Source organism: Ascaphus truei, chromosome 17 (genome assembly GCF_040206685.1).
Source record: "Ascaphus truei isolate aAscTru1 chromosome 17, aAscTru1.hap1, whole genome shotgun sequence".
Classification (NCBI taxonomy): Eukaryota; Metazoa; Chordata; class Amphibia; order Anura; family Ascaphidae; genus Ascaphus; species Ascaphus truei.
The window spans coordinates 8,827,131-8,848,744 of NC_134499.1; the positions used below are offsets into that span (position 1 = coordinate 8,827,131).

The 21,614-nt window shown below is 48.6% G+C and overlaps 1 protein-coding gene across 1 annotated transcript in view; it reads left to right on the forward strand.

Moving 5' to 3' along the window:
- The first annotated feature begins 800 nt into the window (after positions 1-800).
- Positions 801-21,614, forward strand: part of SH3BP1 (SH3 domain binding protein 1) — a 60,967-nt gene continuing 40,153 nt past the window's right edge. The window contains exons 1-7 of the mRNA XM_075573846.1: positions 801-1,578; positions 14,046-14,088; positions 15,275-15,379; positions 15,610-15,686; positions 16,351-16,462; positions 19,028-19,104; positions 21,146-21,269. Of these exons, the coding sequence (XP_075429961.1) occupies positions 1,523-1,578; positions 14,046-14,088; positions 15,275-15,379; positions 15,610-15,686; positions 16,351-16,462; positions 19,028-19,104; positions 21,146-21,269 (594 nt within the window). The 5' untranslated portion in view covers positions 801-1,522. The remainder of the gene's footprint in view (positions 1,579-14,045; positions 14,089-15,274; positions 15,380-15,609; positions 15,687-16,350; positions 16,463-19,027; positions 19,105-21,145; positions 21,270-21,614) is intronic.

Genomic DNA, 21,614 nt, shown 5'->3' on the forward strand with positions numbered 1-21,614 from the left:
TGTATAACGCAGGGTCCTGTCCCGTGTATATATCGCAGGGTCCTGTCCCGTGTGTATAACGCAGGATCCTGTCCCGTGTATATAACGCAGGATCCTGTCCCGTGTGTATAACGCAGGATCCTGTCCCGTGTGTATAACGCGGGGTCCTGTCCCGTGTATATAACGCAGGATCCTGTCCCGTGTATATAACGCAGGGTCCTGTCCCGTGTGTATAACGCAGGGTCCTGTCCCGTGTGTATATCGCAGGGTCCTGTCCCGTGTGTATAACGCGGGGTCCTGTCCCGTGTATATAACGCAGGGTCCTGTCCCGTGTGTATAACGCAGGGTCCTGTCCCGTGTGTATAACGCAGGATCCTGTCCCGTGTGTATAACGCATGATCCTGTGCCGTGTGTATAACGCAGGGTCCTGTCCCGTGTATATAACGCAGGGTCCTGTCCCGTGTATATAACGCAGGATCCTGTCTCGTGTATTTTGTTGTGTGTTTGTGTCGGAGCTGCTGAATGTTGCGTGTGTGTGTGTGTGTGTGTGTGTGTGTGTGTGTGTCGGAGCTGCTAAATGGTGTATGTATGTGTGTGTGTGTCGGAGCTCCTGAATGTTGTGTGCGTGTGTGTGTCGGAGCTGCTCGGAGCTGCTGAATGGTGCGTGCGTGTGTGTATGTGTGTGTGTCGGAGCTGCGGAATGGTGCGTGCGTGTGTGTATGTGTGTGTGTCGGAGCTGCGGAATGGTGCTTGCGTGTGTGTGTCGGAGCTCCTGAATGTTGTGTGTGTGTGTGTGTGTCGGGGCTGCTGAATGGTGCATGCGTGTGTGTGTCGGAGCTGCTGAATGGTGCGTGCGTGTGTGTATGTGTGTGTGTCGGAGCTGCGGAATGGTGCGTGCGTGTTTTTGCAATAACATTATTTCCCCTTTAAGGCTGGTGTGACTTTCCCCGCTGTACAGGAACAGAAAGTGTGAGACACTCAGAGACAGAGACTGCACAAGACAGTCAAAGATTGCACGAGACAGAGATACAGTAAAATAACCACAGACTGTTTAAGACAGTTTAAGATATGTACAGTCTGTCAGAGACTGTCAGACCCATGCACAGTCTGTGTGAGAGACAGTCAGACGCATGCACAGTCTGTGTGAGAGACAGTCAGACGCATGCACAGTCTGTGTGAGAGACAGTCAGACGCATGCACAGTCTGTGTGAGAGACTGTCACACCCATGCACAGTCTGTGTGAGAGACACATACAGCAAGAGAGAGGCAGCAAAAAACACACGGGAAAAGTGAGAAGAGACAGGGAAATCCAGATTTCAAGAGAGACAGAAGGAGAGAGCAGCGCTGCCTCTGACCTGAGAGAGGAGGAGACAGCCTCACCCAGCGAGGGAGAGAGAGAGAGAGAGAGAGAGACAGAAGGAGAGCAGCGCTGCCTCTGACCTGAGAGAGGAGGAGACAGCCTCACCCAGCGAGAGAGAGGCAGAGAGAGAGAGACAGACAGAGGACAGAGCGAGAGCACAGGGGCGCCACAGACACCTGCAACATGATTCAGAGACATCTCAACAGAATGAGGCAGCTGGCCAACCATGGCCCAGGCAGGTAAGGATCCCACTCACATACATACACTCTCATACACTCTCATACCCACTCACATACATACACTCTCATACTCACACACATACATACACTCTCATACTCAGACACATACATACACTCTCATACCCACTCACATACATACACTCTCATACTCACTCACATACATACACTCTCATACTCACACACATACATACACTCTCATACCCACTCACATACATACACTCTCATACCCACTCTCATACTCACACACATACATACACTCTCATACCCACTCACATACATACACTCTCATACCCACACACATACATACACTCTCATACCCACTCACATACATACACGCTCATACCCACTCACATACATACACTCTCATACCCACTCTCATACTCACACACATACATACACTCTCATACCCACTCACATACATACACTGTCATACCCACACACATACATACACTCTCATACCCACTCACATACATACACGCTCATACTCACACACATACATACACTCTCATACCCACTCACATACATACACTCTCATACTCACACACATACATACACTCTCATACTCACACACATACATACACTCTCATACCCACTCACATACATACACTCTCATACTCACACACATGCATACACTCTCATACTCACACACATACATACACTCTCATACCCACTCACATACATACACTCTCATACTCACACACATACATACACTCTCATACTCACACACATACATACACTCTCATACCCACTCACATACATACACTCTCATACTCACTCTCATACCCACACACATACATACACACTCATACTCACACATACATACACTCTCATACCCACTCACATACATACACTCTCATACTCACTCTCATACCCACTCACATACATACACTCTCATACCCACACACATACATACACTCTCATACTCACACACATACATACACTCTCATACTCACACACATACATACACTCTCATACTCACACACATACATACACTCTCATACTCACACATACATACACTCTCATACCCACACACATACATACACTCTCATACTCACACACATACATACACTCTCATACCCACTCACATACATACACTCTCATACTCACACACATACATACACTCTCATACTCACACACATACATACACTCTCATACTCACACACATACATACACTCTCATACTCACACACATACATACACTCTCATACTCACACATACATACACTCTCATACCCACACACATACATACACTCTCATACTCACACACATACATACACTCTCATACCCACTCACATACATACACACTCATACACACTCATACCCACTCACATACATACACTCATACTCACACACATACATACACTCTCATACTCACACATATACATACACTCTCATATTCACACACATACATACACTCTCATACTCACACACCTACATACACTCTCATACTCACACACATACATACACTCTCATACCCACACACATCCATACACACTCATACCCACTCACATACATACACTCTCATACCCACACACATACATACACACTCATACCCACTCACATACATAAACTCTCATACCCACACACATACATACACACTCATACCCACACACATACATACACTGTCATACTCACACACATACATACACTTTCATACCCACTCACATACATACACTCTCATACCCACTCACATACATACACTCTCATACCCACACACATACATACACTCTCATACCCACACACATACATACACTCTCATACTCACACACACACATACATTCTCATACTCACACACATACATACACTCTCATACTCACATACATACACTCTCATACTCACATACAGATACTCTCATACATACACTCACATACATACACTCTCATACTCACACACATACATACACTCTCATACTCACACTCTCATACTCACATACAGATGCTCTCATACATACACTCACATACATACATACACTCTCATACCCACTCACATACATACACTCTCATACCCACACACATACATACACACTCATACCCACACACATACATACACTCTCATACTCACACACATACATACACTCTCATACTTACACACATACATACACTCATACCCACACACATACATACACTCTCATACCCACACATACATACATTCTCATATTCACACACATACATACACTCTCATACTCACACACATACATACACTCTCATACTCACACACATACACTCTCATACTTACATACAGATACTCTCATACTCACATACAGATACTCTCATACATACACTCACATACATACACTCTCATACTCACACACATACATACACTCTCATACTCACACTCTCATACTCACATACAGATACTTTCATACATACACTCACATACATACATACACTCTCATACTCACACATATACATACACTCTCATACTCACACACATACATACACTCTCATACTCACATACAGATACTCTCATACATACACTCACATAGATACACTCACATACTCACACACATACTCACACTCTCATACTCACACTCTCATACTCACACTCTCATACTCACACTCTCATACTCACATACAGATACTCTCATACATACACTCACATACATACACTCTCATACTCACATACAGATACACTCATACTCACACACATACACTCTCATACTCACATACAGATACTCTCATACTCACACTCACATACATACACTAGCATACTCACATACATACACTCGCATACTCACACACTCACATACATACACTCGCATACTCACACCCTCATAAATAAACTCGCATACTCACACACATACATACACTCTCATACTCACACACTCACATACTCACACACTCACATACACTCTCATACTCACACTCACACACTCTCATACTCACACACTCTCATACTCACACACTCTCATACTCACACACTCTCATACTCACACACTCTCATACTCACACACATACAGCACATACACTCTCATACTCACATTTTCACACATACATACACTCACATACACACACACATACATACAATCTCATACTCACACATACATACACTCATACACTCACACACATACATACACACACTCTCATACTCACACATACACTCATACTTACACACTCACACATAAATAATCATACTTACACACTCATACACTCTCACACACATACATACACTCTCATACTTACACACTCACATTCATACTCTCACATATTTACATTCAGTGTCTAATGGGCAAGAAAGGAACACACACACACACACACACAAACACACACACACACACACACACCTATAACTCCTGTTGCTTCATATAATCCCTCCCTTTAACTCCTCCTATTGCCCCATATAACCTCTCCCTATAACTCCTATTACCCCATATAACCGCTACCTATAACTCCTCCTATTACCCCATATAACCCCTCCCTATAACTCCTCCTATTACCCCATATAACCCCTCCCTATAACTCCTCCTATTACCCCATATCACCTCTCCCTAAAACTCCTCCTATTACCCCATATAACCGCTCCCTATAACTCCTCCTATTACCCCATATAACCGCTCCCTATAACCGCTCCCTATAACTCCTCCTATTACCCCATATAACCGCTCCCTATACCTCCTCCTATTACCCCATATAACATCTCCCTATAACTCCTCTTATTACCTCATATAATCCCTCCCTATAACTCCTCCTATTACCCATATAACTCCTCCGATTACCCCATATAACATCTCCCTATAAATCCTACTATTACCTAATATAACCGCTCCCTATAACTCCTCATATTACCCAATATAACTGCTCCCTATAACTCCTCCTATTACCCCATATAACCGCTCCCTATAACTCCTCCTATTATCCCATATAACCGCTCCCTATAACTCCTCCTATTACCCCATATAACATCTCCCAATAACTCCTCCTATTACCCCATATAACTCCTCCTTATATCTCCCTCTATTACCCCATATAACCGCTCCCTATAACTCCTCCTATTACCCCATATAACCACTCCTTATATCTCCCCCTATTACCCCATATAACCTCTCCCTATAACTCCTCCTATTGCCCCATATAACCTCTCCCTATAACTCCTCCTATTGCCCCATATAACCGCTCCCTATAACTCCCCCTATTACCCCATATAATCCCTCCCTATAACTCCCCCTATTACACCATATAACTGCACCTTATACTGTAATTCCTGCACGGATTCTCACACCGTTGTTTGATGGGGATATCACTGTCTCTCCAGTTTATCCCAGTCCAGGGGTTTGTAGCAGCCTCGCTGGAGGTTTCCTCTTATAGGGAAAAATAACACCTCCTACACACACACATACTGGCACACTGACACACATACTGGCACACTGGCACACTGACACACATACTGACACACATACTGACACACGGTATGCACTATGGTAGTATATATATTTCTTTCCAGGTACTGACGCTCCCCTGATTCCGATCCTTTGTACACTGACACACCACACACATTGGCACACTGACACACATACTGGCACACTGACACACATACTGGCACACTGACACACATACTGGCACACTGACACACACATTGGCACACTGACACACATAGTGGCACACTGACACACACATTGGCACACTGACACACATACTGGCACACTGACACACATACTGGCACACTGACACATACTGGCACACTGACACACATATTGGCACACTGACACACATACTTGCACACTGACACACATACTGGCACACTGACACACATACTGGCACACTGACACACATACTGGCACACTGACACACATACTGGCACACTGACACACACATTGGCACAATGACACATACTGGCACACTGACACACATACTGGCACGCTGACACGCACATTGGCACACATACTGGCACACTGACACGCATACTGGCACACTGACACGCACATTGGCACACATACTGGCACACTGACACACATACCGACACACACACTGGCACACTGACACGCATACTGGCACACTGACACGCACATTGGCACAATGACACATACTGGCACACTGACACACATACTGGCACACTGACACACACACTGGCACACTGACACACATACTGGCACACTGACACGCACATTGGCACACATACTGGCACACTGACACACACATTGGCACAATGACACATACTGGCACACTGACACACACTGGCACACTGACATGCATACTGGCACACTGACACGCACATTGGCACAATGACACATACTGGCACACTGACACGCACATTGGCACACATACTGGCATACTGACACACACATTGGCACAATGACACATACTGGCACACTGACACATACTGGCACACTGACACGCATACTGGCACACTGACACGCACATTGGCACAATAACACATACTGGCACACTGACACACATACTGGCACACTGACACGCATACTGGCACACTAACATGCATACTGGCACAAATACTGGCACACTGACACACACACACACACACACACTGACACGCACACTGACACACATACTGGCACACTGACACACACAGGCACACTGACACACAGGCACACTGACACATAATGGCACATTGACACACATACTGACACACACACGCATACTGACACATAATCGCACACTGACACACTCATACTGGCATACTGACACATATACTGGCGCACATTGACACACTCATACTGGCATACTGACACACATACTGAAACACACGCGCACACTGACACACATACTGGCACACTGACAAACTCATGCTGACACAATGGCATACTGACACACATACTTGCACATTGACACACACGCACACTGACACATACTGGCACACTGACACACATAATGACACACACACTGACACATTGACACACACGCACACTGACACATACTGGCACACTGACACATACTGGCACACTGACACTTTTAGTGAATTATTAGACATTTACAGCTGCTCTGACGTTGTGAATACTTTTACGGGATTAGTGGAGGTCGAAGTACAAAGCGTTATTACAGCCTGATATTTCCTGTATTCTTCCACACGCATGTACACACGCATGTATGCAGTCCGACAGACATGTGACACACGTATGCTCTAATAATGTTATGTACAGAAACTCATGTATGCTCTAATTTATATACACACAGAGACACACACACACTGTTATGTACAGGAGCACACGTGCTCTAATATACACACAGAGACACACACTGTTATGTACAGGAACACACGTGCTCTAATATACACACAGAGACACACACTGTTATGTACAGGAGCACACGTGCTCTAATATACACACAGAGACACACACACACTGTTATGTACAGGAACACACGTGCTCTAATATACACACAGAGACACACACTGTTATGTACAGGAACACACGTGCTCTAATATACACACAGAGACACACACTGTTATGTACAGGAGCACACGTGCTCTAATATACACACAGAGACACACACTGTTATGTACAGGAGCACACATGCTCTAATTTATATACACACAGAGACACACACTGTTATGTACAGGAGCACACGTGCTCTAATATACACACAGAGACACACACTGTTATGTACAGGAGCACACATGCTCTAATTTATATACACACAGAGACACACACTGTTATGTACAGGAGCACACGTGCTCTAATATACACACAGAGACACACACTGCTATGTACAGGAACACACGTGCTCTAATATACACACAACAGAGACACACACACACTATGGTATTTACAGGAACACACGTGTGCTCTAATTCAGGGGTGCGCAAACTTTCGTTGCTTCGCCTCCCTGCCTGCTCACCTCCGTTGTCGCGCCCCCCTTACCTCGGTCACGTGACCCGCGGCGTCCTGTGACGTCATGTTACCATGGCAACCATTGTCATTTGACGTCGCGTTGCCATGGTCGCGCGTCCTGAAGCCGGCTGAATCCCGGTAAGTAGAGGTAGCAGAGGCCTCGCACGGTCCCCCGGCATTAATTTAAATGCCTCGGGGAAGAGCGCGGGACTTCTGCAACTCCTCCCCCCCCCAAAAAAAATCTCGCGCCCCCCAGTTTGCGCACTCCTGCTCTAATTTATACACAGAGGCTCACACACTGTTATGTACAAGAGGTCCACACGTGTACCCTGTGCGCCCCCCTTTGGGATTTTTTCAGGGGGGGCGCAGGCGGTTGCAGAGGTCCCGCGCTCTTCCCCCAGGCATTTAAATTAAATGCCGGGGGAACACGTGAGGCATCTATAACACGCTTACCGTGATTCAGGCTTGGTGCGAAGCGTCGCCATGGCAACGCGGCATCAAATGCCGCCACACGACCCCACGGCGTCATTTGACACCGGCAAAAGAGGTAAGCCCTAATACATACATGTACAGTATAGACACACATACTGTTATGTGCAGGTACACATAAAGACAAACACACGCACATTGTGTACATGGAAACACAATGTATAAAAATATGCATTGCTATGTGTCCAGCGGTGAAAGTGTTACATACTAATACCTGCTTACACACCCAGAAAGTACTAATACTCCTTATTGTACTCTTACAATTCCACTTTCTTGTCAAGAATAAAGTATATATTGTACATAGAATTACTTAATATAGTACTCTTATATTATTATTATATGATTGTTTCCTTTTGTCCCAGTAGCATATATATATATATACACACATACACACACATAGTACCTCCCTCCCATATAGTCTGCATAGCGTGTAATAAATGTACAATTTGTTGACACTGCTTTCGTTAAGCCAGTATACACAGGCGTGACAGAAGCATGTTGACATGTACACATACAAGCCTGCGCACACGTATAAAGTCATGTGACACACGTGATTCACACTGACAGGTGTGCCACAATGCATTGTGTAGTCCTGAGTTTTAAGGGGGAGGGGGAGGGGAAGGTCCCACCCCCCACCCCTCCCACCCCCCCCTTCCCCCATTGGGGTGAGACTTGTGGAGCGAACGCTCTGTGGCATGCTTCTGATTGCAGACACCACCTCCCTGCAGGGGGAGGCAGGCAATCCCAGTTACCTCCACACCTACCTGCACCAAGGCACCTGCACTGTGGAAATACACAGGCTTCTGATTGGCTGAGAGAAGGGGGGGGAGGGGGTGGAAGTCCCATCACACACAGGGAGAACCAGTTGTGCTACCCAAGGGCCATAAATCGTTGTGCTTCTCAGCAGTGTACGGGGTGTGTACGTGGGGTGTCACCTGGGCATAACCCTTCTGGGTGGTAATTGTCCTGGAACAGGATTGTATATTCTCTGGGTACTTTTCCTGCTCTCAGGCTGCCAGCTCTCCCCAGGGAAAGCTGCATGTTTCCTTGTTTACAAGCAGCCAGTGCTCCTGCGTATATTGCAACAGAGTTGTTACTATATTACTTTTTCCACATGCCACTAGTCAGTTGCTCATAGTTGAGATTGGTGTAGCCCTCTCCCCCTGCCCTTCTCTGTATATTGGTATGCTCGTTGGCTTGTTCCTGCCTGGAAAGGAAAGTGTGCTCTCTCTTTTCTACAGCAGCCAACGTGAGTTGAGGCATCTTCCACTGCTCCCTTAGAAAGGGATTCCTTTTTACCTTCCCCTAATACCAAAGCCACTACCTCTCAAATAGGATACTTCTCCTCACAGGAGACTTTCCTACCACAAACTCCATGCAAGTACTTTTATATTTCTGTTAACCCCACTCAATAAAGTTGAAGAAAATACAAGAACTTTGTGTGCTTTAAAAAGGGGACGAGTTTATGCTACATGAACCTAATCACCTGCTACAAGTGAGCCTGGATCCTGAATAGTAATACTGTATTTAGTCTTATCAGATTTATAAGTGGCACTGTGGGTATATAAATAAGAAGCCTTGGTCATTGGGTATATAAATAAGAAGCAGTGGTACTCTGGGTATATAAATGAGAAGCAGTGGTACTCTGGGTATATAAATAAGAAGCAGAGGTTCTCTGGGTAAAAAAATAATAAGCAGTGGTACTCTGGGTATATAAATGAGAAGCAGAGGTACTCTGGGTAAAAAAATAATAAGCAGTGGTTCTCTGGGTATATAAATAAAAAGCAGTGGTACTCTGGGTATATAAATGAGAAGCAGAGGTACCCTGGGTATATAAATGTGAAGCAGAGGTACTCTGGGTATATAAATAAGAAGCAGAGGTACTCTGGGTATATAAATAAGAAGCAGAGGTACTCTGGGTATATAAATAAGAAGCAGTAGTACTCTGGGTATATAAATAACAAGCAGTGGTACTCTGGGTATATAAATAAGAAGCAGTGGTTCTCTGGGTTAGTAAATAAGAAACAGTGGTACTCTGGGTATATAAATAAAAAGCAGTGGTACTCTGGGTATATAAATAAGAAGCAGTGGTACTCTTGGTTAGTAAATAAGAAGCAGTGGTACTCTGGGTATATAAATAAAAAGCAGTGGTACTCTGTGTATATAAATTGGAAGCAGTGGTCCTCTGGGTATATAAATAAGAAGCAGTGGTATTGTGGGTATATAAATAAGCAGTGGTACTCTGGGTATATACAGTTAGGTCCAGAAATAATTGGACACTGATACAAGTTTTGTTATTTCGGCTGTTTACCAAAATAAATCCAAGTTACAGTTAAATAATGAATATGGACTTAAAGTGCAGTCTATCAGCTTTAATTTGAGGGTATTCACATCCAAATTGGAGGAAGGGTTTAGGAATTACATTTCTTTAATATGTAGCCCCCTCTTTTTCAAGGGACCAAAAGTAACTGGACAATTGACTCAAGCTGTTTCATGGACAGGTGTGGGCTATTCCTTCGTTATTTCATCATCAATTAAGCAGGTAAAAGGTCCGGAGTTGATTCCAGGTGTGGCATTCATATTTGGAAGCTGTTGCGGTGAACCCACAACATGCGGTCAAAGGAGCTCTCAATGCAAGTGAAACAGGGCATACTTAGGCTGCAAAAAAAAATAATCCATCGCAGAGATAGCAGGAACATTAGGAGCGGCCAAATCAACAGTTTGGTACATTCTGAGAAAAGAAGAACGCACTGGTGAGCTCTGCAACACAAAAAGGCCTGGACGTCCACGAAAGACAACAGTGGTGGATGATCGTAGGATCCTTTCCATGGTAAAGAAAAACCCCTTCACAACATCCAGCCAAGTGAAGAACACTCTCCAGGAGATAGGCATATCATTATTTAAGTCTTCCATAAAGAGAAGAGTTCACGAGAACAAATACAGAGGGTTCACCACAAGGTGAAAACCATTCATAAGCCTCAAGAATAGAAAGGCCAGATTAGACTTTGCCAAACAATATCTAAAAAAAGCCAGCCCAGTTCTGGAACAGCATTCTTTGGACAGATGAAACTAAGATCAACCTGTACCAGAATGATGGGAAGAAAAAAGTATGGAGAAGGCTTGGAACGGCTCATGATCCGAAGCATACCACATCATCTGTAAAACACGGTGGAGGCAGTGTGATGGCATGGGCATGCATGGCTTACAATGGCACTGGGTCACTAGTGTTTATTGATGATGTGACAGAAGCAGCCGGATGAATTCTGAAGTGTAAAGGGATATATATTCTGCTCTGATTCAGCCAAATTCAGCTAAGTTGATTGGACCGCGCTTCACTTTACAGATGGACAATGACCCAAATCATACTGCGAAAGCAACCCAGGAGTTTTTTAAGGCAAAGAAGTGGAATATTCTGCAATGGCCGAGTCAATCACCTGATTTCAACCCGATCGAGCATGCATTACACTTGCTGAAGACAAAACTTAAGGCAGAAAGACCCGTGAACAAACAACAACTGAAGGCCGCTGCAGTAAAGGCCTGGCAAAGCATCACAAAGGAGGAAACCCAGCGTTTGGTGATGTCCATGTGTTCCAGACTTCAAGCAGTCATTGCCTGCAAAGGATTCTCGACAAAGTATTAAAAATGAACATTTTATTTATGATTGTGTTAATTTGTCCAATTACATTTGAGCCCCTGAAATAAGGGGACTGTGTATGAAAATGGTTGAAATTCCTAAAACGTTTCATACAATATATTTGTTCAACCCCTTGAATTAAAGCTGAAAGTCTGCACTTCTATTGCATCTCGGTTGTTTCATTTCAAATCCACTGTGGTGGCGTACAGAGCCAAAATTATGGAAATTGTGTCAGTGTCCAATTATTTCCGGACCTAACTGTAAATAAGAAGCAGCGGTACTGTGGGTATATAAATAAGAAGCAGTGGTACTGTTGGTTAGTAAATAAGAAGCAGTGTTGCTGTGGGTATGTAAATAAGAAGCAGTGGTACTCTTGGTTAGTAAATAAGAAGCAATGGTACTCTGGGTAAGTATATAACAAGTACTGGTACTCCGTCCCTGGTAACATCCCATGTGTGTAACACGAGTCTTTTAGTGTCGGTGCACATTGCTTCAGCTTTCTGCCTGGGAGAGCGGTTACATGGCGCAGTGGGAGGAGTTAGGGACGCGCATGCTCATCTCGTTCTGATTCTAATCCGCCCAGTAATGGGTTACTGTGTCAGTACAGCGGAGTCTGGCCTTGAGGTTTAACCCTGGCAGGCCAAGGATAAAGGTCTTTGCTGAGACTGGTTGTGCAATTCGATTTTTGACCTTTGTGTATCTCACTGAGACATCTGCCTCTTCTCCCCCCTCTCTCTATTATCTCTCCCCCCTCCTTCCCCCTCTCTATTATCTCTCCCACCTCCCCCCTCCTTCCCCTCTCTATTAAATCTCCCTTTTCCCCCTCCTCTCCCCTCTCTCTCTCTCCCTTCTCCCACCTCCTCTCCCTTCTCCCCCTTCTCTCAATTATCTCTCCCTTCTCCCCATCCTCTCCCCTCTCTCTATTATCTCTCCCCTCTCTATTATTTCCCCCTTCTCCCCCTCCTCTCCCCTCTCCCCTCTCTATATTATTTCTCCCTTCTCTCTACCCTCTCCCCTCTATTCTTTCTTCTCCCCTCCTCTCCTCTCTCTATTCTCTCTTCCCCCTCCTCTCCCCTCTCTATTCTCTCTTCCCCTCTCCCCACTCCTCACCCTCTCTATCCCCCCTCTCCACTCTATTCCCTCTCCCCTCTCTATTCTCTCTTTCCCCGTCCTCACCCCTCTCTATTCTCTCTTCCCACTCCTCAACCCTCTCTATTCTCTCTTCCTCTCACCCTCTCCTCCTTCATTCTTACTTCCTGTTTCAATCTCTCTCCTCCTCTCGCCTCTTCTTCTCCCTTGCTTTTCTCTCTTCCTTTGCCCCTTCTTTCTCTCCCCCTCTCTCCTCCATTTCTCCCCCATCCTCTCTCTTCCCCCCTGCTCTCTTTCGCTCTCCCTCTCCCCCTCCCCCACTCACTCCCCCCTCTACCACCCTCTCTCCCCCCATTTTTCTCTTCACCCCTTTTCTCTCCCCACTTCTCTATCCCCCTCTCTTTCCCTCCCTTTCCCTTTCTCTCTCTCTCCCCCTCTCTTTCTCTCTCCCCCAACCCCCTTCTCTCTCCCCCCAGGTCTCAGGATGTCACAGGCATGCTGACAGAAGATTTATTACAGGTGAGCGCTCCGTATTTTGTGGGTGATCCCATTAAACCACAAATTCCCACAAAGATAAAAAGGTAAAGGAAGTCATGTCACAGGCGCTCAGCTGTTTCTCACCTTCCGCCTGTGTAACCTCTCGCTGGCATCAGCTGCAGCTGCCATTTTAATATCCCTCCGAGGCTTGTGCACTCCACAAGCGCAGCAAAACGAAAGGATCATTTTAATTAGGTCATAATTTTAATGTCAAATTCTCAGCGTGTGCCCCCTGCATCTCTGAAAGCTGAATTGGAAAGTTGCCAAAAATACCTGAATGGTTACAATTCCTGGCATAATTCAATCAGAGCGGGGATTTCCATAACGCCCGGAATTTTAACCAATCAGAGAGAAGGGATTTCAATAATGCCCGGAATTTTAACCAATCAGAGAGCAGGGATTTCAATAATGCCTGGAATTTTAACTAATCGGAGAGCAGGGATTTCAATAATGCCCGGAATTTTAACCAATCAGAGAGCAGGGATTTCAATAATGCCCGGAATTTTCCCGGACAGGAGCACATCCTGCAGGTGAAAACAAGGAATAGAGAGAATTATAATGCCCCCTTAGAAAGGTACGTGCAGGAAATGTGCCGTTCAGGGCTAAAACTGCGAAGCGGTGTTATTCCATAAGATACCGTCAAGCCTTCAACTGCCCGGGGTGAGAGGCGCGGGAGAGATCCACTGCCTGTCTCCTAGCTCGGAGTGTTCAGCACAGCAGGATGCAGATCTGAGACTGATCTGGTGATTGATCAGCGGCTTAAACAGAATATATCACTGCGAATATATCACTGCGAATATATCACTATCTGATGTGTGTGCGTATATATGTATGTATGTATGTATATATATATAATCTCCAGAAATACAAGTGTATTATTGGTGAAATTATAACAAATTCTACGTGCTATGGAGACTTCACAGGAGGTATCACAGGTAAGCTCCTGTATCCCACCTCCGCAGGGGAACTAAGGGACCCCTGTTTTCACAAGCCTCTTGTTGCGGGGGCCTGCTGAAGCAGGTCTGTTATGGAATAGCACGCTTAGTAAATAGGGTTTCCTTTTTGAGCGCTGTGTGTGTGACTGCCAGTGGAATCTCTCACAGAAGGAGGGGTTCTTGAGAGTAACCTAACCCCCTAAGTGCCCTATTGCCCTTTGCGTGTCTCCCAGGCCGACCAACAGGTGGAGCCAGTGAAGAAGGCGGCTCATATCGTGTACAAGCGTCTGAATAGCTGCCTGCAGGGGCCGCTGGGCTCCGACCTAGAGAAGCGACTGGTGAGTCCGACCCCTTGACCGTCAGCAGGGGGCTACTGTGTCTGGTTTCCAGACCTGAGAAGCACTCGGGGAGGAGGGGGTGGGGGGCATGGTCGTTGGACTTTCTTTTTCCAAAGATCAATTCAGTGTCCATGAGGGAGAATTTGTCTAACCCCCTCCCCCCCCCTCCCCGCTGAGGACCCTGCCAAGCGATGGATTGATAGGGCCATCTCTCTCTGTCTCCATTGTAGAAGAAGCTTCCACTGATGTCTCTGTCTATGGGCATGGCTGAGTGTCTGAAGGAGATTGACTGCGAGTCGAGTCTAAGGTGAGAAAACGCATGTGTTTCCGACAGCCAGATCCCTAGGACCAATTCACCGTGGCTAGATCACTGCGACTAACTCACCATGACTAGATCACGACAACAAATTCACCACAACTAGAACCTGATCACTATGACTAACTCACCATAACTAGAACCTGATCACTATGACTAACTCACCATAACTAGAACCTGATCACTATGACTAACTCACCATAACTAGAACCTGATCACTATGACTAACTCACCATAACTGTATCCCGAGAACCAGATCCCTATGACTAATCCCCATGACTATATCACGAGAACCGGATCACATAACTCGCCATGGCTAGATCACTAGGACCAGATCCGTAGGTCCAACTCACCACAACTAGATCACCAAGATTAATTCACCATAACTAGATCAGTAGAACCTGATCTTTAAGACTAATTCACCATAATTAGATCACAAGAACCATATCACTGACTAACGCACCATGGCTAGATTACTAGATTACCAGATCACTATGACTAACTCACCGTGACTAGATCACACTAACAAGCTGACCATAACCAGTTCACTATTACTGCTCTAAGTCATTGTAACCAGTTCACCTTGCCCGCCCATCCCACAATGACCAACCCACAATGCCACAATGACCATGAAGCCCCCTGTCTCCGCTCCCAGGAGGACCCTGGAGATGGGTTGCTGCGCGGAGAACATTCTGGCCCAAGACCTGGCAGAGTTTGAAATCACCCTGGAGAAGGATGTCGTATTGCCACTGAGCAAGCTAAGCGAGGTACCATCCCCTCTCCCCTCCCCCCACTACCACCTGTACCCCACCTCTCTCCTCACTACCACCTGTACCCCACCTCTCCCCCCTCTACTACCTGTACCACACCTCTCTCCTCACTACCACCTGTACCCCACCTCTACTACCTGTACCCCACCTCTCACCTCACTACCACCTGTACCCAACCTCTCCCCCTCACTACCACCTGTACCCAACCTCTCTCCTCACTACTACCTGTACCCCACCTCTCCCCCCTCTACTACCTGTACCCCACCTCTCACCTCACTACCACCTGTACCCCCCTCCCCCCTCACTACCACCTGTACCCCACCTCTACTACCTGTACCACACCTCTCACCTCACTACCACCTGTACCCAACCTCTCCCCCTCACTACCACCTGTACCCAACCTCTCCCCTCACTACCACCTGTACACAACTTCTCCCCTCACTACTACCTATACCCAACCTCTTCCCTCACTTGTACCTGTACCCCACCTCTCCCCTCACTACTACCTGTACCACACCTCTCCCCTCACTACTACCTATACCCAACTTCTTCCCTCACTTGTACCTGTACCCCACCTCTCCCCCCACTACTATCTGTACCCTACCTCTCCCCTCACTACTACCTGTACCCAACCTCTCCCACTCACTACTACCTGTACCCCCCTCTCCCACTCACTACTACTTGTACCCCCCACTCCCACTCACTACTACCTGTACCCCCCTCTCCCACTCACTACTACCTGTACCCAACCTCTCCCCCCTCACTACTACCTGTACCCCACCTCTCCCCCCTCACTACTACCTGTACCCCACCTCTCCCATCACTACTACCCCTCTCCCCTCACTACTACCTGTACCCCATCTCTCCCCCCACTACTACCTGTACCCAACCTCTCCCCTCACTACTACCTATACCCAACCTCTCCCCCCTCACTACTACCTGTACCCCACCTCCCCCTCACTACTACCTGTACCCAATATCTCCCCCCGCTACTACCTGTACCCAACCTCTCCCCATCACTTCTACCTGTACCCCACCTCTCCCCCCGCTACTACCTGTACCCCACCTCTCCCCCCTCACTACCACCTGTACCCAACCTCTCCCCTCACTACTACTTGTACCCCACCTCTCCCCCCCCACCTCTCCCCCCACTACTACCTTTACCCCACCTCTCCCCCCTCACTACTACCTGTACCCCACCTCTCCCCCACACTACTACCTGTACCCAACCTCTCCCCTCACTACCACCTGTACGCAACCTCTTCCCTCACTACTACCTGTACCCAACCTCTCCCCTCGCTACTACCTGTACCCAACCTCTCCCCTCACTACTACCTGTACCCCGCTACTACCTGTACCCCACCTCTCCCCCCACTACTACCTTTACCTCACCTCCCCCCCTCACTACTACCTGTACCCAACCTCTCCTCACTACTACCTGTGCCCAACCTCTCCCCCCACTACTACCTTTACCTCACCTCCCCCCCTCACTACCACCTGTACCCAACCTCTCCCCTCACTACTACTTGTACCCCACCTCTCCCCCCCACCTCTCCCCCCACTACTACCTTTACCCCACCTCTCCCCCCTCACTACTACCTGTACCCCACCTCTCCCCCACACTACTACCTGTACCCAACCTCTCCCCTCACTACCACCTGTACGCAACCTCTCCTCCCACTACTACCTGTACCCAACCTCTCCCCTCACTACTACCTATACCCAACCTCTCCCCCCTCACTACTACCTGTACCCCACCTCCCCCTCACTACTACCTGTACCCAATATCTCCCCCCGCTACTACCTGTACCCAACCTCTCCCCATCACTTCTACCTGTACCCCACCTCTCCCCCCGCTACTACCTGTACACCACCTCTCCCCCTCACTACTACCTGTACCCCACCTCTCCCCCCTCACTACCACCTGTACCCAACCTCTCCCCTCACTACTACTTGTACCCCACCTCTCCCCCCCCACCTCTCCCCCCACTACTACCTTTACCCCACCTCTCCCCCCTCACTACTACCTGTACCCCACCTCTCCCCCACACTACTACCTGTACCCAACCTCTCCCCTCACTACCACCTGTACGCAACCTCTTCCCTCACTACTACCTGTACCCAACCTCTCCCCTCGCTACTACCTGTACCCAACCTCTCCCCTCACTACTACCTGTACCCCGCTACTACCTGTACCCCACCTCTCCCCCCACTACTACCTTTACCTCACCTCCCCCCCTCACTACTACCTGTACCCAACCTCTCCTCACTACTACCTGTGCCCAACCTCTCCCCTCACTACTACCTGTACCCCACCTCTCCTCCCTCATTACCACCTGTACACAACCTCTCCCCTCACTTCTAACTGTACCCCACCTTTTTCCCCCACTACTACCTGTACCCCACCTCTCCCCCTCACTACTACCTGTACCCCACCTCTACCCCTCACTACCACATGTAGAACCTCCTCTTCCAACCCAATAACATTCACACTCTCCCCCCTCACTCTCCTCTCCCCCTCATTGCTTGTGCCCCCCTCACTCTCATCCTCCCCTATTTCAGGAGGAATTACCTACAATTCTAAAGCACAGAAAGCAGCTGCAGAAGCTGATCACCGACTGGAACAGTGTGAAGAGCAGGTAAGGACTGGGGGGGGGGGGAAGCAGGTAAGGGGTGGGGGGGGGGAGGGAAGCAGGTAAGGGGTGGGTGGGTGGGAAGAGTAGGTAATGACTGGGGGTGGTGGGGGGGGGAGGGAAGCAGGAAAGGGGTGGGGGGTGGGAAGAGTAGGTAAGGACTGGGGGGGGGGGAAGGAAGCAGGTAAAGGGTGGGGGGTGGGAAGAGTAGGTAAGTACTGGGGGTGGTGTGGGGGGAGAGTAGGTAAGTACTGGGGGTGGTGTGGGGGGAGAGTAGGTAAGTACTTGGGGTGGTGGTGGGGGAGAGTAGGTAAGGACTGGGGGTGGTGGTGGGGGAGAGTAGGTAAGTACTTGGGGTGGTGGTGGGGGAGAGTAGGTAAGGACTGGGGGTGGTGGTGGGGGAGAGTAGGTAAGGACTGGGGGTGGTGGTGGGGGAGAGTAGGTAAAGACTGGGGGTGGTGGTGGGGGAGAGTAGGTAAAGACTGGGGGTGGTGGTGGGGGAGAGTAGGTAAGGACTGGGGGTGGTGGTGGGGGAGAGTAGGTAAGGACTGGGGGTGGTGGTGGGGGAGAGTAGGTAAGGACTGGGGGTGGGGGGGAGAAGAGCAGGTAAGCACTGGTGGGGGGGAAGAGCAGGTAAGGACTGGGGGTAGTGGGGGGAAGAGTAGGTAAGGACTAGCAGGGTACAGATAACTACTGGGGGGGAGCAGTTAAAGACGGGGGGTGCAGGTAAGGACTGGGGAGGTGCAGATAAGGACTGGGGAGGTGCAGGTAAGGACTGGGGAGGTGCAGGTAAGGACAGGGGAGGTGCAGGTAAGGACTGGGGAGGTGCAGGTAAGGACAGGGGGAGCAGGTAAGGACTGGGGAGGTGCAGGTAAGGACTGGGGAGGTGCAGGTAAGGACTGGGGAGGTGCAGGTAAGGACTGGGGAGGTGCAGGTAAGGACTGGGGAGCTGCAGGTAAGGACTGAGGAGGTGCAGGTAAGGACTGGGGAGCTGCAGGTAAGGACTGAGGAGGTGCAGGTAAGGACTGGGGAGGTGCAGGTAAGGACTGGGGAGGTGCAGGTAAGGACTGGGGAGGTGCAGGTAAGGACTGGGGAGGTGCAGGTAAGGACTGGGGAGGTGCAGGTAAGGACTGGGGAGGTGCAGGTAAGGACTGGGGAGGTGCAGGTAAGGACTGGGGAGGTGCAGGTAGGGACTGGGGAGGTGCAGGTAAGGACTGGGGAGGTGCAGGTAAGGACTGGGGAGGTGCAGGTAAGGACTGGGGAGGTGCAGGTAAGGACTGGGGAGGTGCAGGTAGGGACTGGGGAGGTGCAGGTAGGGACTGGGGAGGTGCAGTTAGGGACTGGGGAGGTGCAGGTAAGGACTGGGGAGGTGCAGGTAAGGACTGGGGAGGTGCAGGTAGGGACTGGGGAGGTGCAGGTAGGGACTGGGGAGGTGCAGTTAGGGACTGGGGAGGTGCAGGTAAGGACTGGGGAGGTGCAGGTAGGGACTGGGGAGGTGCAGGTAAGGATTGGGGAGGTGCAGGTAAGGACTGGGGAGGTGCAGGTAAGGACTGGGGAGGTGCAGGTAAGGACAGGGGGGGTGCAGGTAAGGACTGGAGAGGTGCAGGTAAGGACAGGGGAGGTGCAGGTAAGGACTGGGGAGGTGCAGATAAGGACAGGGGAGGTGCAGATAAGGACTGGGGAGGTGCAGGTAGGGACTGGGGAGGTGCAGGTAGGGACTGGGGAGGTGCAGGTAGGGACTGGGGAGGTGCAGGTAAGGACTGGGGAGGTGCAGGTAGGGACTGGGGAGGTGCAGGTAAGGACAGGGGGAGCAGGTAAGGACAGGGGGGAGCAGTTAAGGCCTGGTGGGGAGGGGGGGGGGGGCAGGTAAGGACTGAGGTGGAGGTAAGGACTGGTGGGGGAGCAGGTAAGGACTGGATACTTGTACAGGTAGTATATATACACACACACACACACACACACACACAGACACTGCCTTCTGAGAGGTGTGTGTGTATATATATGTATTTATATCTATCTCACAGACACTGCCTTCTCCCCACTGCAGGTTGTCTCAGGCCCAGAAGAATATGTCCGGGGGGCAGGGAGTGGGCAGCACGGGGGCACCGGCCAAAATGGAGAGTCTTAAGGAGGAAGAGGAGGAACTGAGGCGGCGGCTGGAGCAGAGCAAGGTGGGCCCGGGGTGTATGTATATCAAATAGTGTAGCAGGAAAGAATGCCTCTCGTTTCCCAGCATGTCCCGGGTACAGAATAATGCGCTCACCACGTTACAGTTACGAACATGTTTAAAGTAGTAAACAGCCGAACTCTACAAATAACTTGGGCAGGAGGCGGATTTGAGGGACTCGGGTAACGTGTCCCAGAAACGGGGTGATCAGAAAGAACTGCGACCGGATTCTTTATTGAACCATAAGCGGGTTTCTGGAGGCGGATCTCAGGAGATAAGTGCTGGGTATACTGGGGGGTGAGAAGCCTGCTCAGATCATTGGGTAACTTGTCCAGAACGTACTTTAAGT